Below are 27,794 nucleotides of genomic sequence, written 5' to 3'. Positions count from 1 at the left end.
CTATTGTTCACGACATTTCACTTTCAAGATGCAGCGCCGTACAAGTCGTACCAGTGCGTCTGGTCATGACCTAGAATTAGTGGCAGACACCCCCGGAGCGCCTGGAAATGGGGAGGCCTCACAGCGAGACAACGACAAGGGATCCACCTCAGCTACGAACCAAGCACTCATATCAGACCTGACACACGAAGACGCCAACGAGATCAAATATCTTACAGGTTGGAGATTCTATTTTTTAACTGCAGCGTAAGTTATTTTATCTCGATGGCGTTTTACATACTAACTTTACCGAGACTGTGGCTCAGCCTCTTCCTCTCAACTCTTGAAACGACCATCGTGAGCACGTCTTTAGTCTCCATCACAGACGCTCTGAATGGCTTCATTCTTAGAGACTGGATCGTCACTTCTTATCTCTTGACATACACTGGTACGTCAATCAGATAAAAACATTATGGAAACAATTACTGATAAGCGCAGGTTTTCTTACTATTTATGCCAAGTTAAGCGATGTCTTTGGGAAGAAGACCATGCTTCTGCTCGCTCTTCTGATCTTCACGATATTCTCTGGACTTTGTGGCGCCACCAACAATGTGGTTGACCTGTAAGTGCCCGACCCTTGTTGCCTCTCACCCATGCTCAATGGCTTCTAGTATCATACTCCGTGCCTTCCAAGGCATAGGCGCGTCGGGCATCTATTCCATGATCCTTGCCATCGCTCCGGTTCTGGTGCCCATGGAGAAGTATGCGAAGTATATGGGGATAGTATCGACAGTTTTCGTTACAGCTAGTGTTTTGGGACCTATTCTTGGTGGCGTGATTAGCCAGCATTCTACCTGGCGTTGGGTCTTTCTCCTCAAGTAAGCCTTGTCCGCATCTCTTCGAAGAGCCTCTTGCTAATTCCTGGAAGTATCCCTGGAGGTGTTCTGGCATTCGTACTCGTAGCAATATTCCTCCCTGCTTCCGAACAATCGTCTCAGCTATCGCTTATCAAAGTCATACGGTCGAAGATTAAGCGTTCCAACTGGGTCCGTATCGACTATCTCGGTATAGTCCTCCTACTTGCGGCATCGGTACTACTCGTGTTCGCGCTCGAGGAGGGAGGTACACGGTATTCATGGAATAGCGCTGTGATAATCTCAACACTCATTATCGCTATCGTGTGCTTCATCGCTTTCGGCTTCTGGGAGGTACACGTGGAGCACTCGTCAAGTAAACAAGAGCCCGTTTTTCCACCGAGCATCTGCAAAGATAGGATTTGCAGCGCCATGTTGCTGTAAGTTTCAATCTCTCCTCTTGATGTAGTAGACTGACAGGCCGAAGAACAACATGTTTCGTTGGTTTTCCTTTCGTATCGATGGTCGTCAACATTCCGCAAAGAGCCCAAGCTGTGTACGGAATGTCTCCTTCTCAAGCTGGCATAAGCCTACTTCCCATGATGCTCTCATCCCCCGCCGCTACCGTTCTCTCAGGCTACCTAACAGGCAATGCAAAGATACCTCCGGTGTATCCCATCGTCGTGGCGGCCGGACTGCAGGTACTTGGTGTCGGCTTGATGTGCTCATTACCAGCCGACTCGACAGCTATGCCTGATGCACAATACGGTTACGAAGTCTTGATGGGTATTGGATTTGGCTTAGGTCTGACTACCGTCTTGACTTTCGCTCGTATCGTGGTCTCTGAAGCTAATCTTTGTACGTTATTCCTTGATGAAGATGGGTGATGTTGCTGACATGATGAAGCCGTGATGATGGGTGCCTTGACTCAGATCAGAGTTCTAGGAGGTACAGTATCGCTAGCTATATGGTGAGCCGCACCACTTTCCGTTACCAAAGCACGAAATGTTGACAACGATACAGTGCTACCATTCTCAACAACCATTTGAGGCCAAAGCTGGCCGACATCGTATCTACAGAACAAGCAGCAGCAATCTTCGACTCCGTGTCCGCTATAGAGAACCTCAATCCAACTCAGCAAGTGGCTGTAAGGAGGGCATTCGCTGAAGGCTACAATATGCAGAATATCTTCATGACAGCCATGGCGGCGGCTGGCTTGATTGCATCGTTGTTTCTATGGGAGAAGAACCCGCGTAAAGCAGAATAAGTAGGTAATTAATTGGACTCTGTTTGAACACAGCATTGCCTTAATTTACGTCTTTTCACATGTCAGATTGAAACCTGCTCCATTTTCATTCTCAAATAGTTTTGCTCGTGCCTCCCTCGTTTTTTCCTTGTCTTTTGAATGACCTTGAGGTTGAAGTCGCGATAGGTACGAAGATGGATGTTGATGCTTGGGGTGGAGTTTATCCGCTGGTCCTCCATTCAATTCAGGCTAGAAGAGCGATTGCCAGAGGCTTGTGAAAAGTGCTGCTTACGGGTCGGTCGGCATGCTAGAATTAGTGGTACACACCCCAGCAGCGCCTAAAAATAGACAGGCCGCGCAGCGATACCATTTTCAACAACTATGGATCTGGAGCCAGGAGCCACTGACCATGCCAGCTCATTGTTAAACAAAGACCCCTGACAGTTCGTTATAGGGATCTAGGACGATCAGAACATCTGATGCAGGCTGTTGAAGAACTGTGCAAGGCCTCGCACAGACACTTGATGATATGATGTGAGGATCCAGGGTTTTATCGAGCTCCACTACCTAATTTCACAATATGTATGTTGGTTGTTAGTTGCTCGGCACAGCCACTTCTGTTGTATACCCCCTGGAATGTTGGCTGGCCATGGTTCAAAAAGCCTTAAAGCATAGGTTCTCCTTCTCTTCATTATTCGACTCTTTTTACCTACTATTGGATGTAACCACAGAACGAACACCACCTTCTCGATGGAAGAACTTCTATTGACTCCATGGTACTTATGCCGCGATTACCATGATATATTGTGTGTGGGGGAAAGCTTCAGTGATCCTGAAGGTTACTGCGCACGCTCTGTCGCGCCTCCTGGAGCGATCAGAAACGCCACCATCTCAGGGGTACGCAACCTGCTGGCAAACATTTCAGCGGCACCAAGGAGTACGACATTCGAAGACTTATACAAACTCGCCGAGCTTTGTCTGTGTCAATCTCACGTTTCCCAAGCTCATATGGTTGCTTCGGAGTGGGAAAAAGCTCTCCGTACAATGCGACAGCCCTCACGTGGTTCTGTAGTCACGAACACGCATGTACGAAGGCTTGAACAAACCATTCAGTCATTGGAAAACGATTTGGCGAATGTTCAGGCTGGTGCAAAAGACCAAGTAGCAAGTCTTCGCGAGCAGAATCTCTCATGGAAGAAGGAATACGAGAGTCTTTCCAAGGAAACCAAGGTTGCCCAACAAACATCAGCAAAAGATATCAGCGATCTTGAAGCGAAAGTTTCTTGTTTGACAAATTCGTTTCATAGAGGTCAACGCGAGATCTCGGCTCAAAGACAAAGCCTCTCAGATCTCAGAGAAGCCAGAACGAAGATTGAGGCAGATGCGCAACAATCAGCTACTCAGCTTAGAACACTCAGAGCTGAGCATACTTGCGTGAAGGATGAAGTGCAACTTCTTCAAGCAAGACTACAACAGTCCGTCACGCAGAATCAAGCTCTTGAGACCGAGAGGGCTAAAGCAAATGATGAGATCAAATCTCTACGGGAAGACATAAGCAACTTACGTATCAAAGTGGTAGACCTTGAAAGAAGCAACGCCTCTCTGGTAACTATGTTGGCAACGAAAGATCTAGCGTTGCAGAGGGAAGAAAGTCGTGTCAAGGAGTTTTTGAAGGTGATATCAGCGCTCGAAATATCAGAGGCACATCTCAAACAGGTCATAGCATCCTGCTGGCTGCATAGGATATATAACTGGTTTACAGGTTCGAGGCTTGTATTGTGATTTCTTTCCCCCTCTAATCTCGTAGCAGTCACTCTGTAGCGAATACTATACTATAATTAAGCCCTTAATGCAATGCCTCAAACCAGAATATTACTAAAAAGAGACCAATTGCTGAATATACCCAATTGTACGAGGTGTCACCCATCTCGAAAGGAGCTATTGTGGGTCGCTCATTGTGTACCACACTGTTTCTGTAGGAAAATAATCCGTGCAAAGCAGAGTAGGCGGTGGAGTAATTTAGCTCTGTTTGGACAGAGTAGGACCTCGTTCTAGTTCCTTCCGTATATCAATTTGAAGCTTGCACCATTGTCATTCTCCAATAGCTTTGCTTATGCCTCCCCCGTTTTCTCTTTGCCCTCCGCTGCTATGTTCGCAATAACTTCCACGGACTCATCTTCTCGTCCAAGCGGCACAAATATATGATCATGATAGAAGCCACTGACAGGGTTACATCCAATGCCCTTCGCCGCCAGCTTCGTCGCGATGACTGCCATGAACCCCACAGCTTCCAAACTGGAGGTAACGTTGAGGCTGATCATTTTGCAGGGAAAGAAATGTTCGATGTTGTGAGCTTCTGCATACTCTTTGCTGACAATTGCAGTTACACCCTCGGATTCTTTGAAGAGCATCTGGGTCTCGGAGAATGGTGGAAGTTTTGAGGGTTCGGTAAAGGTGGCGAAGACGTAGATTGTTGAGTGAAGGGTTGTGGTGAGAGTTGAGAGGAGCTTGCTCAAGGAGAGCTCACCGGGGTCTTGTGCCATCAAAGTCATATTGATTGCGACAGTAGAGTATTGACTGCTTAGATAGTAATTGGAGAGACTTATCGAGAAAAAGATGGATTGCGACGGAATGAGAAAGTGATGAGGCTCAATAAAAGTCAATTGATGGTGGGGCGCAACTTCCACTAAAACAGTCAACGTCAACGGGAAGGCGCGCCCCATCGCAGTAGGACACGCCATCACTCCACTACCAAACAGTCACTAGAAACTTAGCATCTGCAGCACCACAACTTCATCTCACGACTCCATCAATCATGGAGCACATATGCACTGCCACGATCAGGCGTACAGCTAGGCTAGGGTCGATCGCCGTGGAGGTAAGCATTCAAAATCCAGCAAGGCTGAACTACGCAGTTGGGCAAACTGAAGCCACGTCAACAAACATTCGAATGAGTGTCGGGTCGTATACACAATCCAGATACGCCCGCCAAATGTCCAATTACCAAGTGCGACTGGCCATACCATCAGACGAAATCCAATCCACGGTAAACATCCCCATGCAACTAGTAGTGCATTACGACCCAGCAAACACCAGACGACAATGAGGCTTATCAACACCACGACGTTGAAGCTTGAAGAGTTCCAGAGCCACATACCAGTTTACGCGATTCTATCTCATACATGGGGAGACGAAGAAGTCTCATTTGTCGATTGGCAGGACAACCTTGCCATAACGAGAACGAAAGCTGGGTTCCACAAAATAGAGCGTTCATGTCATCAGGCTCGAGCTGACGGCTATGATTATCTCTGGTGCGATACAAATTGCATTGACAAAAGGAGTTCCTCAGAGCTCAGTGAAGCCATCAACTCTATGTTCAACTGGTACAAGAATTCTGCTGTCTGCTATGCCCATCTTTCCGATGTTTCCCCAGGCGATTTATCGTCCTTCTCGAATTCGCTGTGGTTCACGAGAGGATGGACTTTGCAGGAGCTGCTCGCACCGAGCGAGGTGATATTTTTCGACAAATAATGGTCCAACTTTGGAACTCGATCTTCTCTGTCGCAGGAAATCTTCGATATCACTAAGATCGAGGAGGCCGATATGAGGAGCGGCATCCATAAAGCCAGCATCAGTAAGCGCATGTCCTGGGTATCGCATCGGCAAACATCAAGGCCCGAGGATATAGCGTACTGCATGCTTGGTATTTTCGATATAAATATGCCCCTACTCTACGGAGAAGGCGATAAGGCATTCATCCGGCTGCAAGAAGAGATCATTCGATTTTCAAACGACCAATCGATATTCTGCTGGCACTGGAGCAGGGAACATGTCCCCAGCGATTGGTCGAGTATCTTATCACCATCACCAAAAGCGTTCGAGAACTCGGGTTCATACCACCAAGCATGGGGAGGTGACGACTCCTTGTCCTACACCATAAGCAACTCGGGATTATCTATCAAGCTGAAGCTTGTAGATGTTGCTTCTATGCATAACACTTGGCCATCCAAAAATGAGAGGCCTCACGGCCCAAAGAGTGCCCGTGTATTAGCTTTACTCGACGTCCAATGTCGCGACACTAGCTGCAGGGCTGCCATCGCTCTTCAACAGCCACCGCTCAGCAGGCGTTTTGTTAGATCCCCCTTTCCTCCATGTCCTATTCCCATCGACAATTGCGATAACGTGGAGCCCACAGACATATGTATCGTCGGTCCTAGAGATCGTGCTCTCTTGATACCGGCGCCGCCACCAACGCATATAACGAGTCCCAACTTCGAAACCCTTATTGTCGTTAGCTCGCCTCATAATGTCAAAGCCGTCACAACGGTACCGCAAGTACAGCATTATTTCAACACCCTCGCTTTACGTCCCTTCACGCCAACATTCTTCGGAGCAGTCTTTGCGTTGACATTGACTATAAACCCGCGCATGGAATCTATCACAATCTTTTGCTTTGTCGGGGTGGATTGCGAGCATTATACAACCAGGTGGCATTGTGAAATTCTAGAGGCACTTGCTCCTACACATGCGAGTTGTGATGTAGAAAAGACAGTTGCTGTTCACGAATCTAGGATCGTCCGAACAGTCTGTCGTTCAATCTTTTCTGGTCGACGACTCAAGAGCGGGATGGTAGACCAACTCAATACTTCACCAGGAGAAGATTTTCAGATACATGCTGGACCGTGGGTCAAAAGCTCTGATAGCTCAAGGTTGTCCGTGACGCATATCAAGATACCCAAGCTTTCCTCTTTTCGCTTTTATACCAGGAAAGAATCGGATGACGATATTGGGAAGCGCAAAGTTATCACTGGATTGAAATCCAGAGAGCTGCTGCAAAGTAGAGCGACTGTTTGACGAGTGCTTGCTTGTTGGATGGCCAGGTTCGTGCAGGGAGTAAAGAATACGAACACGCTATTTGTCTTGTCTTGCTTAGAAAGGCCCATAAGGATCAATGCTATAAATCAGTATTCTTAGCATTCTGATTATGAAGAAACTCGTTGCCAAAGAGACGTGGCTGTCGATTTGCTGTCTCTTCATTCTCATCACAATTACCCTACAGCCAATTTCGAGAGCAAATATGGCATCCAATCACAAAGATAGAGCTGTATCCACAATGCTTCTTCCATCCGTCGGACCGACATCCCTCCAATCTCATCAAATGACATCCTTGACTCAAAGTCAAAGCTTCAATAAACTGTCGGACCGACGGGACGTCCCCGTAGTTGAATCCATTTTCGCCCCTCAGCCCCAGATCTTCTCCTTCTCCTTAACCCCAGATTTTACTTGGCCTGGCATCGCGTCGCATCCCCAGACCCATCCCCAGATATTGAAATAACGAAACGACCAGTAGCAGTGACGCTTTTCCCCGGACCGACGAGTTACTGCCAAGAGGCTTGGGGAACTTATGACGACGCCTCATTCTCAGTCTCAGGAGATGACCTGACTTTTGTCACCGCGTTGAACCGAGCTATTTGGACTCGGAGAAGTCGGAGTCTTCTGTTTACGATTCACATTTGAGGCTAGAAGCGTTCATTCGGGTTTAGTTGACCCGGCTGGCCGTTGTCGTTACCCCTTGTCGTCAAATCTCTTCAAACCTTAATCTCAGACATGGATCGCGGCGGAGAAAGCGCGTCGCTAGACACCATTTCGCCTTCCAACACTACCACGATGGCGTCCGAGAAGCCACATTCTACGGTTAAACAGACTACCGCTGGCGTCATGAAGGGACGGTCGCAACATGCTGAAGCTAGTGCCGCTACGGCGCTAGAACATGAGCTCACGTTTCGAGATGCTGTGCGGCTCTATCCCAAGGCCATATTCTTCTCGCTAGTCTTTTCGATGGCTATTATTATGGAGGGCTACGACATGGCTCTCATTGGTTCATTCTACGGTTATGAATCGTACGTTTCTATCTCTGTTTATAAAGGTTCCCGAACGCTAATGTGAATGTAGCTTCCGCAACAAATACGGCAACCAACCAAACCCCGACGGTGGAAGAGTCATTTCAGCAGATTGGCAAACCTACATTCAAGTCGGCGGTATGTGTGGCCAGATCTTTGGCTTATATCTCAACGGCTGGGTGTCCGATGCCATTGGTTACAAGAAGACCATGATATTAGCCCAAATCATCATGATCGCTTTTACGTTCATCGTGTTCTTCGCGAAGAATATCGAGATGATCCTGGCGGGTCAGATCCTCATGGGTATCCCCTGGGGCGTGTTTCAAACCTTAACTCTCGCATACGCGTCGGATATTGCCCCGGTCGCCCTGAGACCTTATCTCACGGCTTATGTGAACCTCTGTTGGGTTATTGGACAGTTGATTTCAGCCGGAATCCTGCGCGGACTTCTGAATCTAGACAACGAGTGGTCGTACCGCGTGCCGTTTGCGTTGCAATGGCTTTGGCCGCCGTTTATTATTCTGGGTACAGTCTTTGCGCCTGAATCGCCTTGGTGGTTGGTACGACAGGGTCGTCACGCTGACGCTAAGGAAGCGATTCTCAAGCTCATCAGCCCTCAGCCTGATATCAAGTTTGACGCTGATGCGCAAGTGTCTATGATTCATGAGACGAATGAGCTTGAAAAGGCTACGTCGGCGGGTACTAACTATTGGCATTGCTTCATGAGAGCTGATCTACGACGTACCGAAATTGCATCGATTACTTATGTCGCTCAAGCAATGTGCGGCAGCGTTTTGATGGGCTACTCCGTTCAATTTTATGAGCGCGCCGGGTTATCGTCAAGCAACGCGTTTACTCTCAACATTGTACAATATTCTGTCGGTGCAATTGGCGTCATTCTTTCATGGTTCCTCATGTCCAAATTTGGACGACGTACCCTCTATATTGCAGGTACATCCATGCTATTCATCATCCTTCTCGTCGTCGGTGGTCTCGGCTTCGCGCCTCAAAAGAACTCAGGACCCTCATGGGCAGTCGGAAGTCTACTAATCTTCTACACATTTATCTACGACCTAGCGGTTGGACCAATCTGCTACACAATCGTCGCAGAAATTCCCTCAACGCGTCTGAAAGCAAAAACAATTGTGCTCGCGCGCAATTTTAATAATATGGCCGGCCTGGTCAATAATACCCTTATGCCAAGGATGCTCGGTATTCATGCTTGGAACTGGGGTGCGAAAACGGGTCTTTTCTGGGCGGCGTTTTGTTTTCTTATCATGGTGTGGGCATATTTCAGATTACCGGAACCCAAGGATAGGACATTTGGAGAATTGGATGTTTTGTTTGAACATAGAGTGAGTGCGAGGAAATTTGCAAAGGCGCGCGTGGATCAATTTGGGGATAGGACTGGTGCTGTTGAAGTTGATGAACATAGGTAGAGATTGTACATCACATGTAATTATTGTGTATCTTTTATGCATTCTGTTCAACGACGTAATCTTACACGTGCGGTTAATAAGTAAAGCCAAGCCGTCATAATCCTGCATGCGCATCTGCAATGAAGCAGCTGACATGCCAATCATTGGTCTGTCTCTACAAGGGGAAATAATCGGTTATCTGCCCCAAACAAGCATAACAACACACTACAGTGGGACCTCCATTATCAAATGCGCGGGGAAAACAACAAGGGCTACAGTAGTGGAACACCGTAATATCGCAGTGGAACATCAGAATCTGATCTCGGACCGTCGAGATTGTGAAAAAATGGGCGTTTTTAGTAGAGGCGAGACAACGATCTACAGGATCCACCACCCAAGACTCTTCCCCTCGGCTGATTGGCATGAGACATGGTGTCGGTCCGACGACAAGCGGCGGAATTTTGGGGGGGTCGGCTGAATTATCTACTTATTAGGCAAAACCCGGTCTGGACTGGTCTCTTGTCTCTTGTTTTTATATCAACTCAATTCCCCAGACTCTATTCCTTTGTTTGAGCATCAGTTACGTCGAAAAAGAAGTGAAAGAAAGCTGGGAATCATTCAGACAGAGACAATGACGGTCAAGAACACTACTCCACGCTCACCATGGCACCCTTCGCCCACATACCATCTCAAAGCACCAAGAGGATGGATCAACGACCCTTGCGCACCTGGTTACGACGCTTCTACTGGTACATATCATCTATCATATCAATGTAAGTGCACAATCCATCACTATTACCACGAAAAGCAACATCCCAACTGACTTTGCCACCAGGGAACCCCAAATCCTGCGATTGGGGTGACATCACTTGGGGGCATCTCACAAGCAGAGACGGATTAACATGGAAGCAAAACACACAAAAACCCGTCTTGGAACCATCAGAAACATACGATAAGGAAGGTATCTTTACAGGATGTCTTCACCCAACCGGCCTCCAAGGCGAAGAAGGCCAACTGACAGTTATCTACTCCTCCATCACACATCTTCCCATCCACTGGACTCTACCATACACACGCAACTGTGCCGGTCTCTCAGTAGCGACTTCAAACGACGGAGGCAAGACATGGGAAAAGAGCGAACAAAACCCCATCCTAGACGGTGAACCAGAAGGTGTCACAGTCACCGGCTTCCGAGACCCTTATCTAGCCGAATGGCCCGCCATGGACGAGCTCCGCGGCGAAGCGAGCCTCTACGGTTTTGTTTCAGGAGGTATTGTTGACGCCGGCCCGACAGTCTTCCTCTACGCTATCTCACCGACCGATCTCACCCAGTGGACCTACCTCGGCCCTTTAACCGACATCCCCACAGGCTACAGCCCCTCTGGCCGATGGGGCGGCGACTTCGGTGTTAACTGGGAATGCGTCAACTTCATGACTCTTCACAACGATACCGAAGAGTGTCCGTTCATGTTGATGGGGACGGAAGGTGGAGTCAAGCCTGGTGCGAAGGAGGGTGCTGAACAGTGGTCTTTGTGGATGGCTGGGTCTCTGGAGCAGACAGAACAAGGACCTCGTCTTAAGCCTGAGTTTGATGGTATTTTGGATCATGGATGTTTGTACGCGCCGAATTCGTATGAGCATCCTATTACGAAGAATAGGATTGTTTGGGGGTGGTTGAAGGAGGATGATTTGACGTTGGCGAGACGTGAGACCAAGGGGTGGACTGGATACTTCTCTCTTCCGAGGGAGCTGTTCTTGTACTCTGTCGATAACGTTACAAGAAGTCTCACATCATCATTGGAGGATCTTGGTTGTGTCAAGGCTGTCGATAACGGAAGAGGATCATACACCATTCAGACATTAGGCATCCAACCATTGCCAAACCTACACGATCTCAGACGAGGAAAATCCGCTTACTGGAAAAACATCGCCAGCAGCACTGGACTTGGAAGCCTCATCAAATCGCACTCAGGATCCTGGGAACTAGAAGCCACAGTCAAGGTGTCATCTAGCGATCAAGGAGTGGGCTTCTGGATCCGACACAACGACGACCTAACACAAGGAACAGCCATCCACTTCTCTCCCCAAACCGAGACAATCACAATCGACAAGAGCAAGTCTAACAACGAAATCGATATCGAAAAGGCCCCTGCATCAGGACCTTTCACCCTCTTCTACTCGGATAGAAATGGATCAGAGGAGCTGGAGAAGCTGCACTTGCGCATTTTCTGCGATGGTGATGTCCTGGAAGTGTTTGCCAATGATCGATTTGCCTTGTCGACTATGGTCTACGCGGATACGAGGGATTGCTCTGGTATTAGTTGGTTCGTTGATGGTGCAGGATCGGGTGAGACGGTTTTTGAGACGGTTAAGTTGTGGGATAATATGAAGGAGGTTTTGGAGGTTGATGAGCCTATTGTTTATGAGCGAAGCCAGCTATGATGAGAAGTTGCTGTTGCTGGTAATTGGAGTCAAGGTTTGGGCGACAATATATTTAAAACTATTATAAACAGCATTCTATATGATCGGTTATGACCAAGAATAAAACATACTTCTCAAGACAAATTATACACCCATTCTATCCTATCAAGTTCTTCTGAGAAGCTTCCGGTCTCTTCTCCGAAAACGCCTTCTGATCCTCCTCCCTCTGGCTATCTCCCAACGACACACGCCTCCTAGCATCGACATAAACCATATACTCCTCATACGTATGCGGCAGAACCTTGAGGTTCTTGGGTACCGAAAAAGTGTAGTTGAACTGACCAGTGGGCTTCGCAACACCGTGCTCAACATCACGGACCTTGCTATCGACTCGGATATGCACCCGAGTGATAGGGTTTTCGTTATCAGGGAAACCAGGCTCCTTACCATCCTCTTCCAACAGTGGAGGATCGGTGTACGCAACAGTCGCCGTTAGGTATAACACACTTCCGACGGGAACAGGATTGCGGAACGTGCAAGGATCAGCGCTGATGAAAGTAGGTCGAGCATGAGCAAAACTAGCCGCACAACAGAACGCAAGCTCAAAGGTCTGCTTCAAATGGAAACCACCAAAGATCATCGTCTGATGGCGGTTGCGAAACTGCGGCTGCATAATAGCAGCGGTAGAAAGCTGCGTCTTGGACATAGCCACAACGTTGGAGGGTTGACGAAGATCGTTGTTCGGGTCATGGTATGCAAGCTGTCGTAGCCAGATCTGATGGATCAGCGCCGACTCAGCATCATTTGGCTCCGTTTGTAGGAGCGACGCCTTGGAAGTCTCCTTCTTGGACAGTGATTTGGCTTCTCCGGCTTTGAAGATCTTCTCTTCCTCCTCGTTTGTCGGCACAAGCTTGGGGATGTTGACGGGCTTGCGCGTGTTGGGATCTAGAGCGACCATGGTAAACGTGCAGGTGAGAAGGACATCTTCTGGTTTGCTGGGCTCGCCCTCTTCTCGAGCTTTGGCAACTTTGCAAGTAATTTCGACACTGCTTCGGCCAGACGCGTATGTGACTTGGCCGCTGTACTCAAGATCACAAATCTCGGTGAGGGGATGTGCTATTGTGATTCTGTCCAGGGCGGCGGTGACGGTCGTAACACCTGGTCCGGTATGCTTGTAGACGATGATTCCAGACAGAGCATCGAGATCCATAAACAGCGTTCCGAGTCTGATGTGGCCGGAAGAATTGACGTATGTGTCCGATAACCAAGGATCCTTCTTCAGAGGCAGCACAACACGATGATAGCTATCGCTCATCTTCCTCGGGGTCAAGTCCCTCTCCTTGGGCGTATCGCCAGAATCATGAGCAGGCTTTCCTTCCTGCTGTCGCCTGAAGGCCTCAATCCAAGGCATTGGCTGTCGCTGATCGGCCAGCCCTTGGAAGACGCCATCTGTTCGTGACATGGCTGTGGTATGGAAGCTGCTGACTCGCAGTTGAGCCAATGCAGGTCGTAGCGTATGTGGTCGCCGCAATGAAGCAATTATGCTTCTCGCTTCTTTTCCTCTGGGCATCATGATGGATGATCGGTGATGTCGGGCAATGTGATGAATGATGTTGAGGAATTGACGAGATGTGACGCAATGGGACATTCGCGTGTTGGCGGTGGGACCCGATATGGCGCTGATAAGGACGCGATAACGGCTTCAACGCGCTAGAGTCACGGCTAACCTGGACTACAGCGGATGAAACCGGCGTGGAACTCGCTCAGTTCTCACACGCTAATTAACGAAGGAGGATGGCAGTCATTGAAGAAATAATTGACAGACCATTATTTCCTTTTCTTTGATTACTTATCTGATGATGTTTACGACATGCCCCTGGAAGCATGTGGTCTAGAACATTGGCTGATGCTTTCACTATCGAGTACGGCTGAGCTTTATTGACACTACAACTCCGTACTATTATACACTAACGATTATGGTGGAAATGAAGTAGAATATTCCCCTGTATCTCGCAAAGATATATTATCCTCTACAGAAGAATGAAAACTGGATTACTCCCTTTACAATTCTATCTTTTTGAGCTCAGTCACAATGAGAGTAACAACTTTCAATCTAGCATTTGCCTTTCTGGCGCTCTGTGGTAATGGGCACGCGGGCCCATGCAAGCCAAAGTCGACATCCGCAGCCCTCGATGGACCATCTTCCACCGAGGGGACAACATCAGCCTCCACTCAGGAAACGATTTCAACTTCTACTGTAGTCTCAGCAACTACCGAGGAAAGCACAGCTGTCGAGTCTTTGACCTCTTCCATCATTTCTGAGCCAGTCTCCTCAATTGTTACGACAACATCAGATGCCCTACTCTCCCTCTCGACTGAGCTTTCAGCCTCATCGGAGACTACCGAGACATCCAATTCAATGACCGCCGAAACGCCCGCTACAACGACAATGACTACTGAACTCTCATCTGAGTTTCCAACCACTTCCAATACTGCCGAGACAACCACTTCTGACGTCCCCATCTCCACCACAACTGAGGAACCTGCACCATCTGGTCTCTTCCTGAACCCATCATTTGATGAACCAAACCCCGATGGAGAATTCGACGGGTCGCCTTGGATTATGGCAGACGGGGCTTCCAGCTCAGTCAGCATCAACCCAGACCTAGCCCATACAGGCTCCCACTCAGCGTACGTACTCTCGTATAAAACAAATAGCCTGTTTATTAACGCTATCAATATAGATACTGGTCTATCACAGCAACCGCAGAAGACGGCGGCACCATTAAGCAGCGAGTCTCGTTTGAAAGTGACCACTTGTACAAGCTCTCCTACTGGTGGTACATCGATGAAGATGTGCAACCACAGAATTCCCAAGGCTGCTACATCACTATTGTGCAAGAAGGCACTGATGGATTGACATCTAGCTATCCTGAATTCCTGCCACTTATCTCACCTCTGCCCCTTAAGACATGGACCAAGCGAGAATTCCTGATGAATCCTATGAGCATTAGCCCAGCAGATATGATCTTCAGTGTCTTTTGTTTCCAGAATGTAGGTAATGGGCTCAAGGTTGCCATCGACGATATTAAACTACTTTACTAAAGCATTGCCTTTTATAAGTTGAGAGAGTTTACTTTTACATCTTCTATTCTTGTACATATTTATACCAAATATTCAATACGTTACTTTAGACTTTAGTTAGTACTCAAAAAGAGCGTGAAATAATCGAAAACTTGGTTTATTCCTGCTCGTCTGTATCGTTAGAGGACTTGGTTTTATGGGACATTTCGGGTGTGGGTTGAAGAGCAATCTTCAGATCAATCAAGAAAATAAGTTTCCACATGGGGTTAAAAAGTCTCTAACAACTGAATATTGAGGCGAGTTACATCCATACTCCAAAATCAACTATCTTCCACAATCTCCACCAGGCACCTTCTTGTTGACCCTTCAAAACTCCAACTTGGAAACCTGCAGCCACTTCTCGTCAGACTCAGCAAGAGTCTTCGCCGCCATTTGAGCCCAAGGAATAGCACTTGGACCCAGAACAATCCTTAATGGCGGATCCTCGACTTCCGAAAGGTATTTGATAGCATTCGCTATCTCTGTGCCTTCCGACCAACCGGACTTGTCATCTCTGATCTTCATCATTGTCCCAACGGTCTGCTCGTAAGGCTCGCTGATCGTAGCCTTATCGGTAGCCGTGTTGACCCAGTCAGTCTTGATACCACCAGGCTCAGCGACAACCACTTTGATTCCAAATGGAGCGACTTCTTGAGCTAGGACAGTGGAAAAACCAGCGACCGCCCATTTGGCGCTTTGGTAAGCTGCTGCTCCAGGTGAACCAACTCGATCACCAACGCTAGAAACCTGAATGATATGTCCAGATTTTTGTTCACGCAGGATAGGCAGAACAGCTTTCGTAACGTTGACAACACCGAAGAAATTGGCATCGACTTGAGCATGGAATGATTCAAGGGACATATCTTCGACAGAGGCCAAGTTTGCGTAGCCGGCGTTGTTGACGACCACGTCGATACGACGAAACTTCTCAAGGGCTTCTTTGACGGCTCTGTCGGTTTCTTGAGCGTTTGTGACGTCGAGGGCGGTTGCCAAGATCTTGTCTGAGCCGTATTTGGTGACCAGATCGTCGAGTTGAGAAGGATTGCGAGCTGTTGCGACGACGACGTCGCCGGCTGCGAGGACTTGTTCGACTAGAGCGCGGCCGACGCCGCGGGAAGAGCCAGTGACAAACCAGACTCGGGCCATTTTGATATATTAATATTGAATAGATGTTGAGAGTGGGAAATTTTGTCTTGGAAAGAACTGGATGTGTTGTGATTGTTCGAAGATGTTGCTGGGAGCACACAGGCTCTTTATAGTTGGACATCATGACAGTTCAGCCCCTTGCAGACCGTAACTCCATTTCGGACTATACGAAAACTAAACCGCATAACAATTAACCCTCAAAACTTATTCTCTACAAGACACAAACCAACCAGAGTTGAGGCTCAAGTAGTGGATGATATGCACAATGGTGGATCCCCGTTAAGTCCGACGCTCAAATGCGGTACTCCGCTGATGTGCATTCCAGAAATGCTGGTTTCCGCCGTACCAGTTGCTACAATAGTGGGCAAATATGGAGATAACGCATGGCTTTAGGTTCCAAGCAATAAGTGGGAAATGGCTTACTGGCTTACATCAGCCTCGGGCAACAGGGTTGATGGATCGCGGGAACTGGTAGACGACAAGCTAGAGGTGGTTTGTCGCAATTGGAGTGGAGGACATCAGGTGACGACCGAGAACAATACTGTATTATTGTAATTTGTCCCTCTGTGGTTAGCGACATGATGAGAGGTCTTCTTTAACCGAATGAGAATATTCGTGATTGGTGTCGTACCACTTGTAGGCAACTACAGGTAGGTACGTAATATCTTATTCGTGGCATGCGGCATTTATTTCTCTTCCGTATCTTACACTTCTCGGAAAATCTTGTCCTCTCGGCATAAGGCACCATTAAGCTTTTAATACACATTCTAAACATTAAAGGGTTCGGTGATGACACCATGGCACCGATCCGGCCAAATGCGGACCAAGGTACGATGGCCGTCTCGCAACTGAGCGGGACCATCTGATGAGATCTCTTAGGGCCACATCAATTCTACGATCTGACATCTTCTCCAAGGCTAGGTAATCGGGTTCCTGTTGTCGTCTTAACGCCACTAACACATAGATGGACAGGCCGAGGTAGGCATGCTATCGTTGTGGAGTGTCGCAATCCAAGCGGTGAAGTATACGCCATGAAGCTGTTTAAAGAAGACAGCCGAGATAGAATTACCCGCGAGATCGAAGTGTTGCAGCTCTTGAGATCTGGTGTTAACATGATACAAATGATAGATGTTGTGCAGGGAGAAGAGGTTCGTTTGTTGATGTACTTTTCATTGAACTGAAGTTAAGTGCATGGAAAGGGAGCGAACATCGGCATAGTCCTTGAATACGTCGACAACACAGACTTTCGAACCTTGTACCCTCGACTCACCGAATTCGATATCCGGTACTACACACGCGAAATTCTGAAAGCTCTGGAGTTTGCTCATGGCCAGAGTATTATGCATCGGGATGTGAGACCCCAGAACGTGGTCATTGATCACCAACAGAGAAAGGTAACAGTCTCACCCCAGCAAGTACACTGCACAAGCCTAACGATACACTTCACAGCTCCGCCTTATCGGATGGAGCTCAGCCGAGTTCTATCAGCCAGGAAGAGAGTACGACTGCTGCATAGGCCTCAACAAACCACCAGAAGTTCTCCTCGACTACGAAAAATACGATTGCAGTGTAGATATGTGGTGTCTCGGCAACATCCTTGCAGCCATGATCTTCAGAAAAGAACCGTTCTTCCATGGGAGCAGTCTTACGGACCAGCTGATCAAGATCGCAATGGTCCTAGGATCCGATAGGATCTACGACTTTGTTGAGCAGTATCAGATCACGATGTACCCAGAGGATCGCGAGGCTCTGGGCCATCGGGATGGAGAGCCTTGGGAAAACTTCAAGAGCGAGGATAATCAGCATCTAGCGACGACAGAAGCTATATCGTTCGTTGATAGGCTACTCCGAGTTGATCCTGCGGTAAGAATGTGCTCACTTTCGTGGACGTATACTGATAGGCGGTATCAGGAGCGACTTACTGCTAGCGAAGCCCTCTATCATTTTTATTACGAAGGTCTGCATTCCCAGCCAACTATATGGGCATGAGCCCCATGACGTCCTTTGTGTGGAATTCCTTGGTTTTAATTGTGGCGTCGATCTGTGGCCGTCAAATCCACTGCAATTTTAACCCCCTCCCAGGCTTACTTCCTCAAAAAAGCCTGCTTGGGTTGATGGGGGTCCATTTTTGCACTGCAAATTTAGCCATCTCACAGCCCGCCTAAGGTAACTTAACGTTAGTGACAAGCGACAAATAGGTACTCATTCATAGTCTCCATTCGGAATGTCTATAATATAATCTATACAAACACGCCTATGTAAGAGGCTGGAGTTGTTGTTTGGTGCTCGGCATTGATATCGTGATTTGGAATACTTTTTTCCCTTTTACTACAACCCATAAGATACTAGCGTTCTCAACTCATCTCATGACGCATAGACTTGTGTCGTCATCCAACCTTCTCGTCGAGCTGCTGTAGTGTTCCTTTCAGACGGGTAGTCTATCGATTCACGGGCTGAAGTATTTGATGATGCTGGAGTGGGAGTACCCGCGATCTTTGAGTTCGAATACGGGTATGGCTGCCGCAAGACCGAAGCCCCAGACGAGGAGGCTGTCCTTTTGCCAATTCTTGTCACGATGAAATCGACCGTAATTTTTGAAGAGATAAACATTACGCCTCGAGTAAACCCGGAGGTTACTTACCGCTATGATACCGTTGATTGAGTCCGCACAGCAGAGTCCCTGTCCATATCCTACTGCTACTAACACCAACGCCCTTGACTTGTATTCTGTCAATTCTAGAACTCGTCAAACGGCCTCGCGTTCGGAACGATTACGATATGTCCAAGGCAGCTCTCGGCTTTGTCGTCTGTCAGAACCATTGTCAAAACTCAAAAGACGCGCACGTCAAATGTCTAAGTACCTGTAAGCCAACTCTTCTTATTGGAAGAAGCTCCCTGGCTCAAGTCCACGATCTAGATTCGCAAAGCTAATGCACACTTTAGGTGGGTAACAGAAGAAATGTCCTCTAAGGCTTAGGCCACTAAAATAAAGTAGTCTAAGTGCTACTCTAAGCAGCCATAAAGTGACTAAATTATTTCATCTCTTATGCTCTGGGTGGCCAATTCTTCCGACACCCTAGCGACACTCTTGATCTTCTCACAATCGCCTTTATCTATTTGATCATGACAATAAACTAATTTGATACGGATTCTGAAAGCCATGTCCATTTATAGCTGGAGCTGGCGTGACGGTAGTGGTGTTCATACAGTGATCATGTTTGCGCTTTGTTGACGTCAATATTCGCATTAACCTAACACAGTAAAACATCACGCGACACGACCCTGAGTTTTTGAAAACAGGAAGACTCAATAAAAGGCCATCCTCGCAATCCTTGGCAGTTCTTGGCGTTCTTCATAATTTTCTACAGATGAGATTTGAGTTTTGGTTCTCGTTAACATGTGGTCATTCATTCAACGTCGACAGATCGCCAAACAAATACAATCAGAATACCAACTCAACCCAGGTTCCATCGAAAGACAAACCTGCAAGTCTCGTAAAAGTCTACCGCTCAGCAGCGATGACAAAGCCAGCCGTCAAGACTCCCCCGACGACGAAGCCTTCAAAGTCCAAAGCACAGGCGAAGATGATCCCCTCGACCCCCAGAACTGGCCCCTGGCAACACGATCCCGTAACATCTTCATCATCTGTTTGCTAGTCTTTACGCAGTGCTGGTCCGGCGCCGCCGACTCCATCGGCAATTCTATGGCGAGTAAGGAGTTTCATATTAGCCAAGTTGCCGAGAATGTCTCCACAGCTGTCTTTCTCTTCGGAGTCGGGACAGGCGCTTTGTTTGCGGGGCCATTATCAGAAAGTGTTGGACGAAATCCCACGTACCTGGTAGCTACGGCGTGCTATCTCTTTTTTGTGCTAGGCTCGGCTATGACGCCTACGTTTGGGGGTCAGGTGGTATGTCGATATTTTGTCGGATTATCGGCTAGTGCTACGCTTACAATCAATGGTGCGAGTATCAACGATCAATTTCGACCTGTTAAGAGGGCGATTGTGTTTCCGATAGTCGCATGGGCCAATGTTGCAGGTAAGCCAACTTAGCTCAGCTCTCTCTCTCAGTCTCTGACTTTCCTAGCACCTGTTATCGCCCCAGTTGCAGGCGGGTGGATAGTTGAGAACGAAAGTTTGGGATGGCGGTGGACGAATTGGGTAACCCTGATCATATCCACGGTTGCCTTCCTGGTGGCCTTTTTCTTCCTCCCAGAAACACACTTTCCTCTATTACTAGCATGGAAAGCAAGGGGGCTTCGGCGAGTTACAGGAGATCAAAGATGGATCTCGGATCATGAGAAGAAGCCATCGTTCTTCAAACAACTCCGAAAGACGCTCCCGCTGCCAGCAACCTTCTTCCGCAGCGAACCAGTCATCATAGTACTAGGACTTTATCTTGTCTTGCTATACATCCTTCTCTTCAGCTTCCTATCAGGCTTCGACTACATATTCAAGGCAACTTACTCTTTAACTCCAGGTTACCAAGGATCGTGCTTCGCCGCTATAGCAGCCGGAGCAACCGCCTTTGCCCTTTGTGGTCCGGCCCTCTACAAGTGGTCGAGAGTAGACACAGAACGTGTTCGCGGAGCCTCGATAGAACCAGAGTTCAGACTCTGGCCAGCCATTGTCACAGCACCTTTCCTTCCTATCTCCCTCTTCTGGCTAGGTTGGACCAACTATGCCAGTATTCCAATATGGAGTGGTCTAGGTGCCTGCTTCTTATTCGGTATTGTCCTGATGTCTATATACGTTGGCAGTTACCAGTATATCACCGATAGTTACGGAGAACACTCTGCTATAGCACTTGCCAGCATCACCATGTCGCGATATCTCATCGCTGGTGGAATGGTCATGGCGGCTCGCCCTATGTATGAGGGCATTGGGGTTCACTGGACTATGACGCTTTTGGGATCCATTGCGGTTTTGCTGACGCCAGCGCCACTGCTATTCTGGAAGTATGGTGCTAAGCTCAGGGAAAAAAGTCCATATGCCAGCGCTGATGTATGAGGTTTATTGAAAATACACGACCTTGATGTGGATGAAAAGAGATTTTCCATAGATTCCAAGTCTATCAAGTGGGTAGCAGATGAATTATTCTTAGGCTTAGGGGTTTAAGATAAAGTAGGCTAAGTGATTTTCTAAACTTGCATAAGGCGACTATATTCTTATGCTCTCAGCAGCTAGTTTTTCTGATCCCTGACGTCTACATCTAAGCGTGTCATGCGGTGAACGCTGCGATTGCATCCTCCAGATGCTTCGCCGTCTCCTCCGGTTTACTCAACATAGGAGAATGACTGCTCGCAATTTCCCTCCGCGTCAAATCCGCGCCAGCCTTTTCCGCAGATTCTGCAAACGTCCTCTGCACCTCCACAGGTAGCGCTCGATCCTCAGTCGTGATGATATACCAAACAGGCACATCTTTCCACCCCTCATATGCAAGTTCATATCCGTCAGTCAGAGAAGTGAGTGCCTGTTTAGTAAGCTTTGCCGCCCAGCCTTCCGCTTCTGGCTTGGGCAGGTCGTGGTACAGCATGTCGATCGGGTCGACTTTGATGGGTACAGTGTTGTTCTGGTAATCGGCGTCCCATGTTGGTGGGGGTTTGCCGCCGATACCTTCGAGGAAAGACTTTTCAGGCGCTACGAAGCCTGTTGCGACCATGAAGAGGCCGATGACATGGCCTTTGTCTTTGTCAGATGATGCAGTCTTTCTTGATAGTTGTTTGATAGCGCTAGCACCGACACCGCCGCCGTAGGAGTGGACCACTAGGACAACGTCTCGTCCGAAAGATATTTCTTCCGCAATAGCGTCGCGAACATGGGTGACATCGCCTGCGAAGTTGACATCTTTGCTTGTGTCCTGGGTAGTAGGTAAGGTGACGGGTTTGCATTTGTATTGTTTGGATTCCATGGCAGAAATGACTTTGCCCCAGCATTCGGGGGTGTGCCATGCACCGGGGATAAAGATGAGAGTGGGCTTGTTGGTCATGATGGTGTGTCTGGGTTTCTGATGTTGAATCAAAGTGTGCGATGAATAAAGCTTTAGTAAAAAGATGTGGCTTGCGTTTTATATATAAAGGCAAGTCTTGGACCTCGGGGTGTCTCTCTGGGTCCTTTGGGTCATGTTGCGAACCATTCGCGGGGGGCCTTGGACTGACTCTCCACTGCAGCTCTGACAAAAGTGCCTCAGTCAGTAGCATCAAATTCTATAGAGGCCTCGCTGTGCCGCTGAGGATTCAGTCAGTAGCATCGAATTCCGTAGAGGTCTCGCTGTGCCTCTGAGGATACAGTCAGCATTAATGCGCTATACTTCCCTGAGCTTCTGGCTCATTGTCACAAACTTGCGGGTATCAGATGATTGTCTGTCAATAGATCTCATCGTCTGGAAAGCAAAGAAATGACCGAAACCGACGAAGTCAATGGCTGGTAGCTACGACACTTTACCGCCAGTGAAGGGATCGGGAATAAAAGGACTGAGACGTTCCGATTCCCGCCGCACTAAGATCGTGTCAAAATAAGCGTATGGATCAGCAGCGGAGTTTGGTTGCCAGCTCGTTTACGCGGCTGGAATAGGTTTAGTATTGATTGTTAGTCTGCATTTTGGCTGACACCTCGAAGAGCGTGACTTTCTCTTTGTTAGTGGAGACTCTATCATTCATTTTGGCGCTAGAGACCAATCCTCGCTCCACTCAGATTGAGTGGAAGACTGTTAGTGCAATAACCGCATCATGCCTCCATGCTGCAACCTCCAACGTCAGATCCGTATCGCTGACCGATGAATCCCGTGAGTGGCTTCCCGAACCTCATCAAAGACACAAGTACCTCGTCAAATCTCCTCCATCATCTCACAAAAGCCGCCGTTATCGTCGATCATTATCATCCGCCGTCGCAAGATCAATCCAAGCCCCCAAGTCATTCGATATGAGTACCACGACAAGGACTCGACGCCCCCACACGCGCAGCAAGACAGGGTGTCTGACGTGCCGAAAGCGTCGTGTGCGCTGTGATGGCGGGAAACCTACATGGTAAGCCGGACTTTGATTTCCTTTCTTGTTTTCATAGACGAGCATACTACACTAGTTGCTTCATGATTGGCTTTGGCTGATGTGCTGCAGTGCCAGATGCCGCAATGCGGGCCGAGACTGCGAGTTCGCGGACCCTGAATTACCGCTTCGGGATCGTAAGGGAATCTTCCTGCCGGGGGAGCAAGCGCCATGGGTCATTGAGTCAGATACTCCTGTGACATTAGTGACCAAGTCCCCCTTCGCCAAGTCAGTCGAGCCTTTTGACTGTTTGGGTCTTGACATGTCGCTGCGCTCAAGAGAGTTACTCCATTATTGTAAGTGAAGCTGGTATACTTCGATGTGTCTAAGCACTAACAGTGAGTTCAGTCCACCACAGCTACGATAGCTCTGATTTGATCTTGACCAAAGCCTCAAAAAGCATGTACGTACACCAATCAATTTGTCAGACCCTATCTCACCAATCTTTCTTGTAGCTTCTCATCCGTCACTCAACATCCAGATGCCCTTCGCGATACTCTTCTCGTCGCCGGCTTACATTACGCATGGACTGTCGGCGATCTTCAAACATACAAGTCGACGTTTCTGTTCCATAAAGTATCAACAATCGGCATTTTGAATAGATGGCTGCAGGATATCAGTCAGCCAGGGTTGATGACTTTCATTCGACATGTTTCCATCCTTTGTTTCATTGAGGTAGCTGTTTCTGTCACTTGAGCATCTCTACCATGTCATTACTGACAAAAGAAGGCTTCGTATGGAAATGTTGGCGATACGGAAGCCCACGTCAACGGCTTGATCAACGCTGTCCAGCTTCTGAGCCCCCTCGATGACGACTTCGGTAATAGAGCAAGCCTCGATGAAGAACTAGCAAATAGATATCTCCTGCTGTAAGTATCCTCCCCTTACCAGTCTAATCATCCTGTAGCTTACCTATCAGTACATACTACGCCGACCAAGGTTTCAAAGCCCGAATACTAGGCAGCGACTCACTAAAGAATATGTTCCGCCAGAACAACAGCGCCGACTTCTCAACTTTCGTGTCCCTTATCCATCTCTGGAAAACAAAGAATGTCGGACACCTTGAGATGCGCCTGGACGCCATGAAATTACTGCCCTTCTTCTTTGCCATCTTACCCTCATCGACAAAATTTCACAACATCGATGCGTCGCCTTTAGTCGAACATCTGAAGCATGTAACAATATCAACACAAACCGCCAGCGAAGATCGGTATAAGTGCGATCCAAGCTGGGAGTGGATTGAGGGTTCAGAGTCACGATTACTATGCGCGACTATCAGCTCGCATTTCTCTTCCATGTTTGAAGATGGCATGTTTTCATCGCCGAGTAGCGCCAAGTATAGCATCTCGTGGTCGGGGATGTGTGCTGCGTCAAGCTTGTACATGCATAACGTTCTTGAGCTTTGGGACGGCGGTGAACCCATGGACTCCAGTCTATTGCGAAGATTCCTCTGCATTATGAAGAAAGACCTGGAGGAGACACTTGATACTTTGGGATCAAGCGACGCGTCTGACTTTTGGCTATGGAGAGCCTTTCTAGGCATGTACAGCATCACGAAACATCAGGCCTGTATCCATGATCCGACATTGGATAATATAGCTGATGTTTATCATGGCTTTGTGGAGACATGGAAGATGGTCACAGGTATAACGCTTTGGGAAGACGTTCATCAACGGCTGATCTCAGTAGCATGGCCTGATCGTCGGGGTCATGAGCTGGAGCCGAGTGTGTGGGGAAGAGTGCTTGAGTATGAACCATCTGACATGTGGTTCTATGCGGAGTAGGCTGCAGGTATCAGCCAATGTATGTATTACGACAACTAAAACTCAACTCTTGAATGGGGAATTCTTATCAGCATCCGTTTTACGATACAAGATTTACCATCTTTCACAGATGCTCAACCGCTTTTCCGATCGGTCCAAAAGCCACGCATCATCCCGTAAGCAGGGATTGAAAAACTCCCCGATGAAGCGCTTATCTCTAGATGGGAAATAGACCCTGTCGGTCTTGCGATCGTAAAAGCCCCCCTATAAATGTGTGTCAAGGGTCCCTCACCGACAACAAAGCGCCAACAAAGCCACCTCGGCTAAATAGGTACGATTTTTGGAAACCCCGCCGCGAAGGTGGTAGGACCGGGGCTTGTCCTTGTCAGATTTGCGAATTTCCCATTGTTTGATGATGCATTTGTGAGATAATCGACTCTTGGCTTGATGGGCCAATCAAAGCTCAACGGACAGCCGTCCGGAAAGTTGAAATTTTCGGCGGAACAAAAGCTCCATGCACGATGTTGTCCAACCGCTGTCACCTATGAGAATGTGCACGATAATCAGTGAAATGGAAAGTTTATAAATATTGAAATGAATGTCATATTTTAATTGTGCTACACTTTTACGAAAACCCATTTCTTATAAACTCATTGTGTCGTTCAGCTCGTTCCAGCATCACGGCGGACGTCGTTGGGGAGCTTGTCTCTGACCCAAACCTGTCAGTTCAATTTTATTCACTATCAGACTGACCCAGGACAGTCATCATGGACAAAGATGACCGAATAGCGCGTTTGCGGGGAGTTTTAGCGACTGATGCGATTCTAGGCCTCGAGTTCACACTCTGACTCTGCATCATCCCCAGCATCAGACCACCATCCAGAGCCGAGGACAAAAGCCGTTGTACTCCGCAAAAGCGAGTTGACTAGCCCCTTTCAGGGTCCAACCCTTCTCATCTTTTCAGGGGAAACGCAGGCAGTAAGCGGGCCACAGCAGGGGTCTTTGTGCTGCTGCACAGGAGAAAGATTACATCATACCTTCGTCAACGCTGGTCATTCTAGAAGATTCAGAGGGCCTTCCGATTCTCAAAAAGTCAGGAGATTGTCGGGATCGAAAAAACTCAGGACCTTTCCATTTTCTCTCTGCGAAGAACGTCATAGAAGTGCACAGAAAAGATGAAGACCCCCAACCAACAGAATTATTTCATCATAGGAAGATCTGCGACCCTGAAAGACGTGGGTATATCGTTTTTTTATTTATTTACATAGCCGCGTACTCACGTGATTTATAGGATCAGCAGAGTGTCGAAGACTTTGGCGAGCCACTTTGCAATGTGCCGCTGTTCCAGACGAGCGCTATCCCCTCAAGCTTAAAGGATAGTCAGAAGACGTATGAAGTACAGCTTGACATCAAACCATATTCAAAATCGCGTTCTTCAAAGCTTCAGAAACTCCGCGCTGAAAAGCCAAAGACTAGTTTGAAGAGGAAGCACAAGAACAGCCGAGGATGTTTTAGCGACAGGTCCACTTCTGGGCGAGAGACGATTTACTCTTTGCATGCAAAGTCGGAACCAACAAAGAGTTCAAGATCAGAACCTTTGTGCACTTTTTGCAACGAGACAGACACTCCCATGTGGCGTAAAGGACCTGAAGGGCCTGGCACTCTTTGCAATGTCTGCGGATTGATCTATGCGAAGAGGGAATCGAAGGGGAAGTCATTGATGCTTTCCAGGGAATTCAGTCGCGGGGCTCGTGATACAATCTCGGATGATTCTTCACGACAATCATGACAGGCACGCGCTCCAGTTGAGAAATTGGCTGAGCAAGTGAATGTCGGCGCCGGCCGATCTCTCGAGAGGGACAGGACTAGGCGCAATAACTTTTCTACATTTTGCAGCGTAACATCACGGTGTTCAACAAATACGAATCTATCAGGCGCACTTGGGTTAGGAGCACAGGTAACATATATCAGGAATACGTACGACATTTTTTCATCAACATTTGACAAACACCGACCATAAATGCATCATCGTGAAGTCGTTTGGCGGAGGTAGGCCTCCGACCGTGTGACCTTCATCTGTCGCCAACCACATATCGCGATAAGGTTTAATGAAAGGCCGAAGCTCCGCATGTCGTGTTTGACCTGATTGCACTGACATTCTTTTTTCGGACTCCGATGAAGTCTGACATGTCAATCAACTTGCAACATGATCTTCACGACTATCATCCAAGACAATCCAATCACATTCTTCAATCACATCAACGGACCTCGTCCGCTGTGTGTGTCAAAGCTTTGAAGCTTTGGCCAATTGAATGAGGAACCCTGGGGGCGAATTGACGTCGCGATGCAGGCACACAGAAGCTAGCAAACACCAAGCGGGAGAACGAGTTTGAACCCTTGAGAAACCCAATTAACTTTAGCGGGGAGTTTTGCCTTTCGAGGTTAATGTGTTCCAGTGCGATTAGCCACTCAGTGCGCCTCATGGCTTCAACCCCTCAATTGGCAACCGGCAAGTTTCCTCCTGCTCACTCAGCCAAGTCGCCTGAATCACACAATGTCACTTAACAACGCCTCCAGTTCTTTCAGAGATTGCAGAGGGGCAAAGAATAAGAGGGTCGGCAGTTGCAAACCAAACAGCTATGAGATTGGCGCTCACCAGCCCCCACGGGTGCGATACACTGTGTCGCACATGAAAACTCAGCCATATTCTCTGTGCCAATGAGTGTCAAGCCTGTGCAAGGAGGTGAGTAATCGCGGCTGACGCGTCGGCAATGAGGGCTGCAGCAGTCATGTGCGGTACAATTTCTAAGCGATGTGACGAAAGGCAAAACTGCTGTTCTGTTCGTCTGGGGTGAGGTACACGGCACAGGAACGGCTGTCGTTATGCAAGGAGCTATGAACAG

The 27,794-nt window shown here is 48.1% G+C and overlaps 14 protein-coding genes across 14 annotated transcripts; 10 read left to right on the top strand and 4 right to left on the bottom strand.

The window, feature by feature from the left end:
- Positions 1 to 10: 10 nt before the first annotated feature.
- B0J16DRAFT_348562 (major facilitator superfamily domain-containing protein) lies at positions 11 to 2,118 on the top strand. The gene is made up of 8 exons (XM_046128756.1): positions 11 to 246; positions 294 to 427; positions 478 to 601; positions 651 to 857; positions 908 to 1,273; positions 1,321 to 1,691; positions 1,740 to 1,803; positions 1,857 to 2,118. Exons 1-8 carry the CDS (start codon positions 29 to 31, stop codon positions 2,098 to 2,100), a joined length of 1,728 nt encoding a protein of 575 aa, XP_045978733.1. The 5' UTR covers positions 11 to 28; the 3' UTR covers positions 2,101 to 2,118.
- Positions 2,119 to 2,760: 642 nt separating this feature from the next.
- B0J16DRAFT_181806 (uncharacterized protein) lies at positions 2,761 to 4,026 on the top strand. The gene has a single exon (XM_046122621.1). It carries the CDS (start codon positions 2,830 to 2,832, stop codon positions 3,859 to 3,861), a length of 1,032 nt encoding a protein of 343 aa, XP_045978732.1. The 5' UTR covers positions 2,761 to 2,829; the 3' UTR covers positions 3,862 to 4,026.
- Positions 4,027 to 4,697, bottom strand: B0J16DRAFT_181807 (ACT domain-containing protein). Its single transcript, XM_046122622.1, has one exon. It carries the CDS (start codon positions 4,629 to 4,631, stop codon positions 4,191 to 4,193), a length of 441 nt encoding a protein of 146 aa, XP_045978731.1. The 5' UTR covers positions 4,632 to 4,697; the 3' UTR covers positions 4,027 to 4,190.
- Positions 4,698 to 5,181: 484 nt separating this feature from the next.
- Positions 5,182 to 7,094, top strand: B0J16DRAFT_417903 (heterokaryon incompatibility protein-domain-containing protein; the record flags this gene model as incomplete). Its single annotated transcript, XM_046133715.1, has 2 exons — positions 5,182 to 5,589; positions 5,647 to 7,094. 2 exons carry the CDS (start codon positions 5,182 to 5,184, stop codon positions 6,931 to 6,933), a joined length of 1,695 nt encoding a protein of 564 aa, XP_045978730.1. The 3' UTR covers positions 6,934 to 7,094.
- A 592-nt stretch (positions 7,095 to 7,686) lies between these two features.
- Positions 7,687 to 9,418, top strand: B0J16DRAFT_273439 (general substrate transporter; the record flags this gene model as incomplete). Its single annotated transcript, XM_046123641.1, has 2 exons — positions 7,687 to 7,979; positions 8,032 to 9,418. 2 exons carry the CDS (start codon positions 7,687 to 7,689, stop codon positions 9,416 to 9,418), a joined length of 1,680 nt encoding a protein of 559 aa, XP_045978729.1.
- Positions 9,419 to 9,947: 529 nt separating this feature from the next.
- On the top strand, positions 9,948 to 11,907 carry B0J16DRAFT_181798 (glycosyl hydrolase). The gene is made up of 2 exons (XM_046122620.1): positions 9,948 to 10,170; positions 10,233 to 11,907. The coding sequence occupies exons 1-2, from the start codon at positions 10,029 to 10,031 to the stop codon at positions 11,837 to 11,839; spliced, it is 1,749 nt and encodes a 582-aa protein (XP_045978728.1). The 5' UTR covers positions 9,948 to 10,028; the 3' UTR covers positions 11,840 to 11,907.
- B0J16DRAFT_348556 (HotDog domain-containing protein) lies at positions 11,811 to 13,604 on the bottom strand. The gene has a single exon (XM_046128755.1). It carries the CDS (start codon positions 13,464 to 13,466, stop codon positions 11,976 to 11,978), a length of 1,491 nt encoding a protein of 496 aa, XP_045978727.1. The 5' UTR covers positions 13,467 to 13,604; the 3' UTR covers positions 11,811 to 11,975.
- A 12-nt stretch (positions 13,605 to 13,616) lies between these two features.
- On the top strand, positions 13,617 to 15,162 carry B0J16DRAFT_348555 (uncharacterized protein). The gene is made up of 3 exons (XM_046128754.1): positions 13,617 to 13,740; positions 13,810 to 14,509; positions 14,563 to 15,162. Exons 2-3 carry the CDS (start codon positions 13,911 to 13,913, stop codon positions 14,921 to 14,923), a joined length of 960 nt encoding a protein of 319 aa, XP_045978726.1. The 5' UTR covers positions 13,617 to 13,740; positions 13,810 to 13,910; the 3' UTR covers positions 14,924 to 15,162.
- Positions 15,163 to 15,170: 8 nt separating this feature from the next.
- Positions 15,171 to 16,087, bottom strand: B0J16DRAFT_309821 (uncharacterized protein; the record flags this gene model as incomplete). The annotated part of the gene is made up of 1 exon (XM_046124934.1): positions 15,171 to 16,087. The coding sequence occupies one exon, from the start codon at positions 16,085 to 16,087 to the stop codon at positions 15,269 to 15,271; it is 819 nt and encodes a 272-aa protein (XP_045978725.1). The 3' UTR covers positions 15,171 to 15,268.
- Positions 16,088 to 16,796: 709 nt separating this feature from the next.
- B0J16DRAFT_348552 (kinase-like domain-containing protein) lies at positions 16,797 to 18,341 on the top strand. Its single transcript, XM_046128753.1, has 6 exons — positions 16,797 to 16,915; positions 16,967 to 17,008; positions 17,060 to 17,235; positions 17,287 to 17,481; positions 17,537 to 17,950; positions 17,999 to 18,341. Exons 1-6 carry the CDS (start codon positions 16,885 to 16,887, stop codon positions 18,074 to 18,076), a joined length of 936 nt encoding a protein of 311 aa, XP_045978724.1. The 5' UTR covers positions 16,797 to 16,884; the 3' UTR covers positions 18,077 to 18,341.
- A 1,143-nt stretch (positions 18,342 to 19,484) lies between these two features.
- On the top strand, positions 19,485 to 21,095 carry B0J16DRAFT_404054 (major facilitator superfamily domain-containing protein; the record flags this gene model as incomplete). Its single annotated transcript, XM_046132761.1, has 2 exons — positions 19,485 to 20,124; positions 20,173 to 21,095. 2 exons carry the CDS (start codon positions 19,485 to 19,487, stop codon positions 21,093 to 21,095), a joined length of 1,563 nt encoding a protein of 520 aa, XP_045978723.1.
- A 98-nt stretch (positions 21,096 to 21,193) lies between these two features.
- B0J16DRAFT_181768 (Alpha/beta hydrolase fold-1) lies at positions 21,194 to 22,294 on the bottom strand. The gene has a single exon (XM_046122619.1). It carries the CDS (start codon positions 22,072 to 22,074, stop codon positions 21,307 to 21,309), a length of 768 nt encoding a protein of 255 aa, XP_045978722.1. The 5' UTR covers positions 22,075 to 22,294; the 3' UTR covers positions 21,194 to 21,306.
- Positions 22,295 to 22,907: 613 nt separating this feature from the next.
- B0J16DRAFT_348543 (uncharacterized protein) lies at positions 22,908 to 24,972 on the top strand. Its single transcript, XM_046128752.1, has 6 exons — positions 22,908 to 23,110; positions 23,201 to 23,424; positions 23,477 to 23,531; positions 23,584 to 23,803; positions 23,858 to 23,997; positions 24,048 to 24,972. The coding sequence occupies exons 1-6, from the start codon at positions 23,007 to 23,009 to the stop codon at positions 24,910 to 24,912; spliced, it is 1,608 nt and encodes a 535-aa protein (XP_045978721.1). The 5' UTR covers positions 22,908 to 23,006; the 3' UTR covers positions 24,913 to 24,972.
- Positions 24,973 to 25,798: 826 nt separating this feature from the next.
- B0J16DRAFT_181712 (uncharacterized protein) lies at positions 25,799 to 26,915 on the top strand. The gene is made up of 2 exons (XM_046122618.1): positions 25,799 to 26,126; positions 26,183 to 26,915. The coding sequence occupies exons 1-2, from the start codon at positions 26,067 to 26,069 to the stop codon at positions 26,678 to 26,680; spliced, it is 558 nt and encodes a 185-aa protein (XP_045978720.1). The 5' UTR covers positions 25,799 to 26,066; the 3' UTR covers positions 26,681 to 26,915.
- The last annotated feature ends 879 nt before the right edge of the window (positions 26,916 to 27,794 follow it).

The sequence above is a fragment of the Fusarium flagelliforme genome, assembly GCF_020744385.1.
Source record: "Fusarium flagelliforme strain FIESC 12 MPI-CAGE-AA-0113 chromosome Unknown B0J16scaffold_7, whole genome shotgun sequence".
In the NCBI taxonomy this organism is placed as follows: Eukaryota; Fungi; Ascomycota; class Sordariomycetes; order Hypocreales; family Nectriaceae; genus Fusarium; species Fusarium flagelliforme.
The sequence above is the reverse complement of the archived record's forward strand: the minus strand, read 5'-3'. Positions and strand labels throughout refer to the sequence as shown.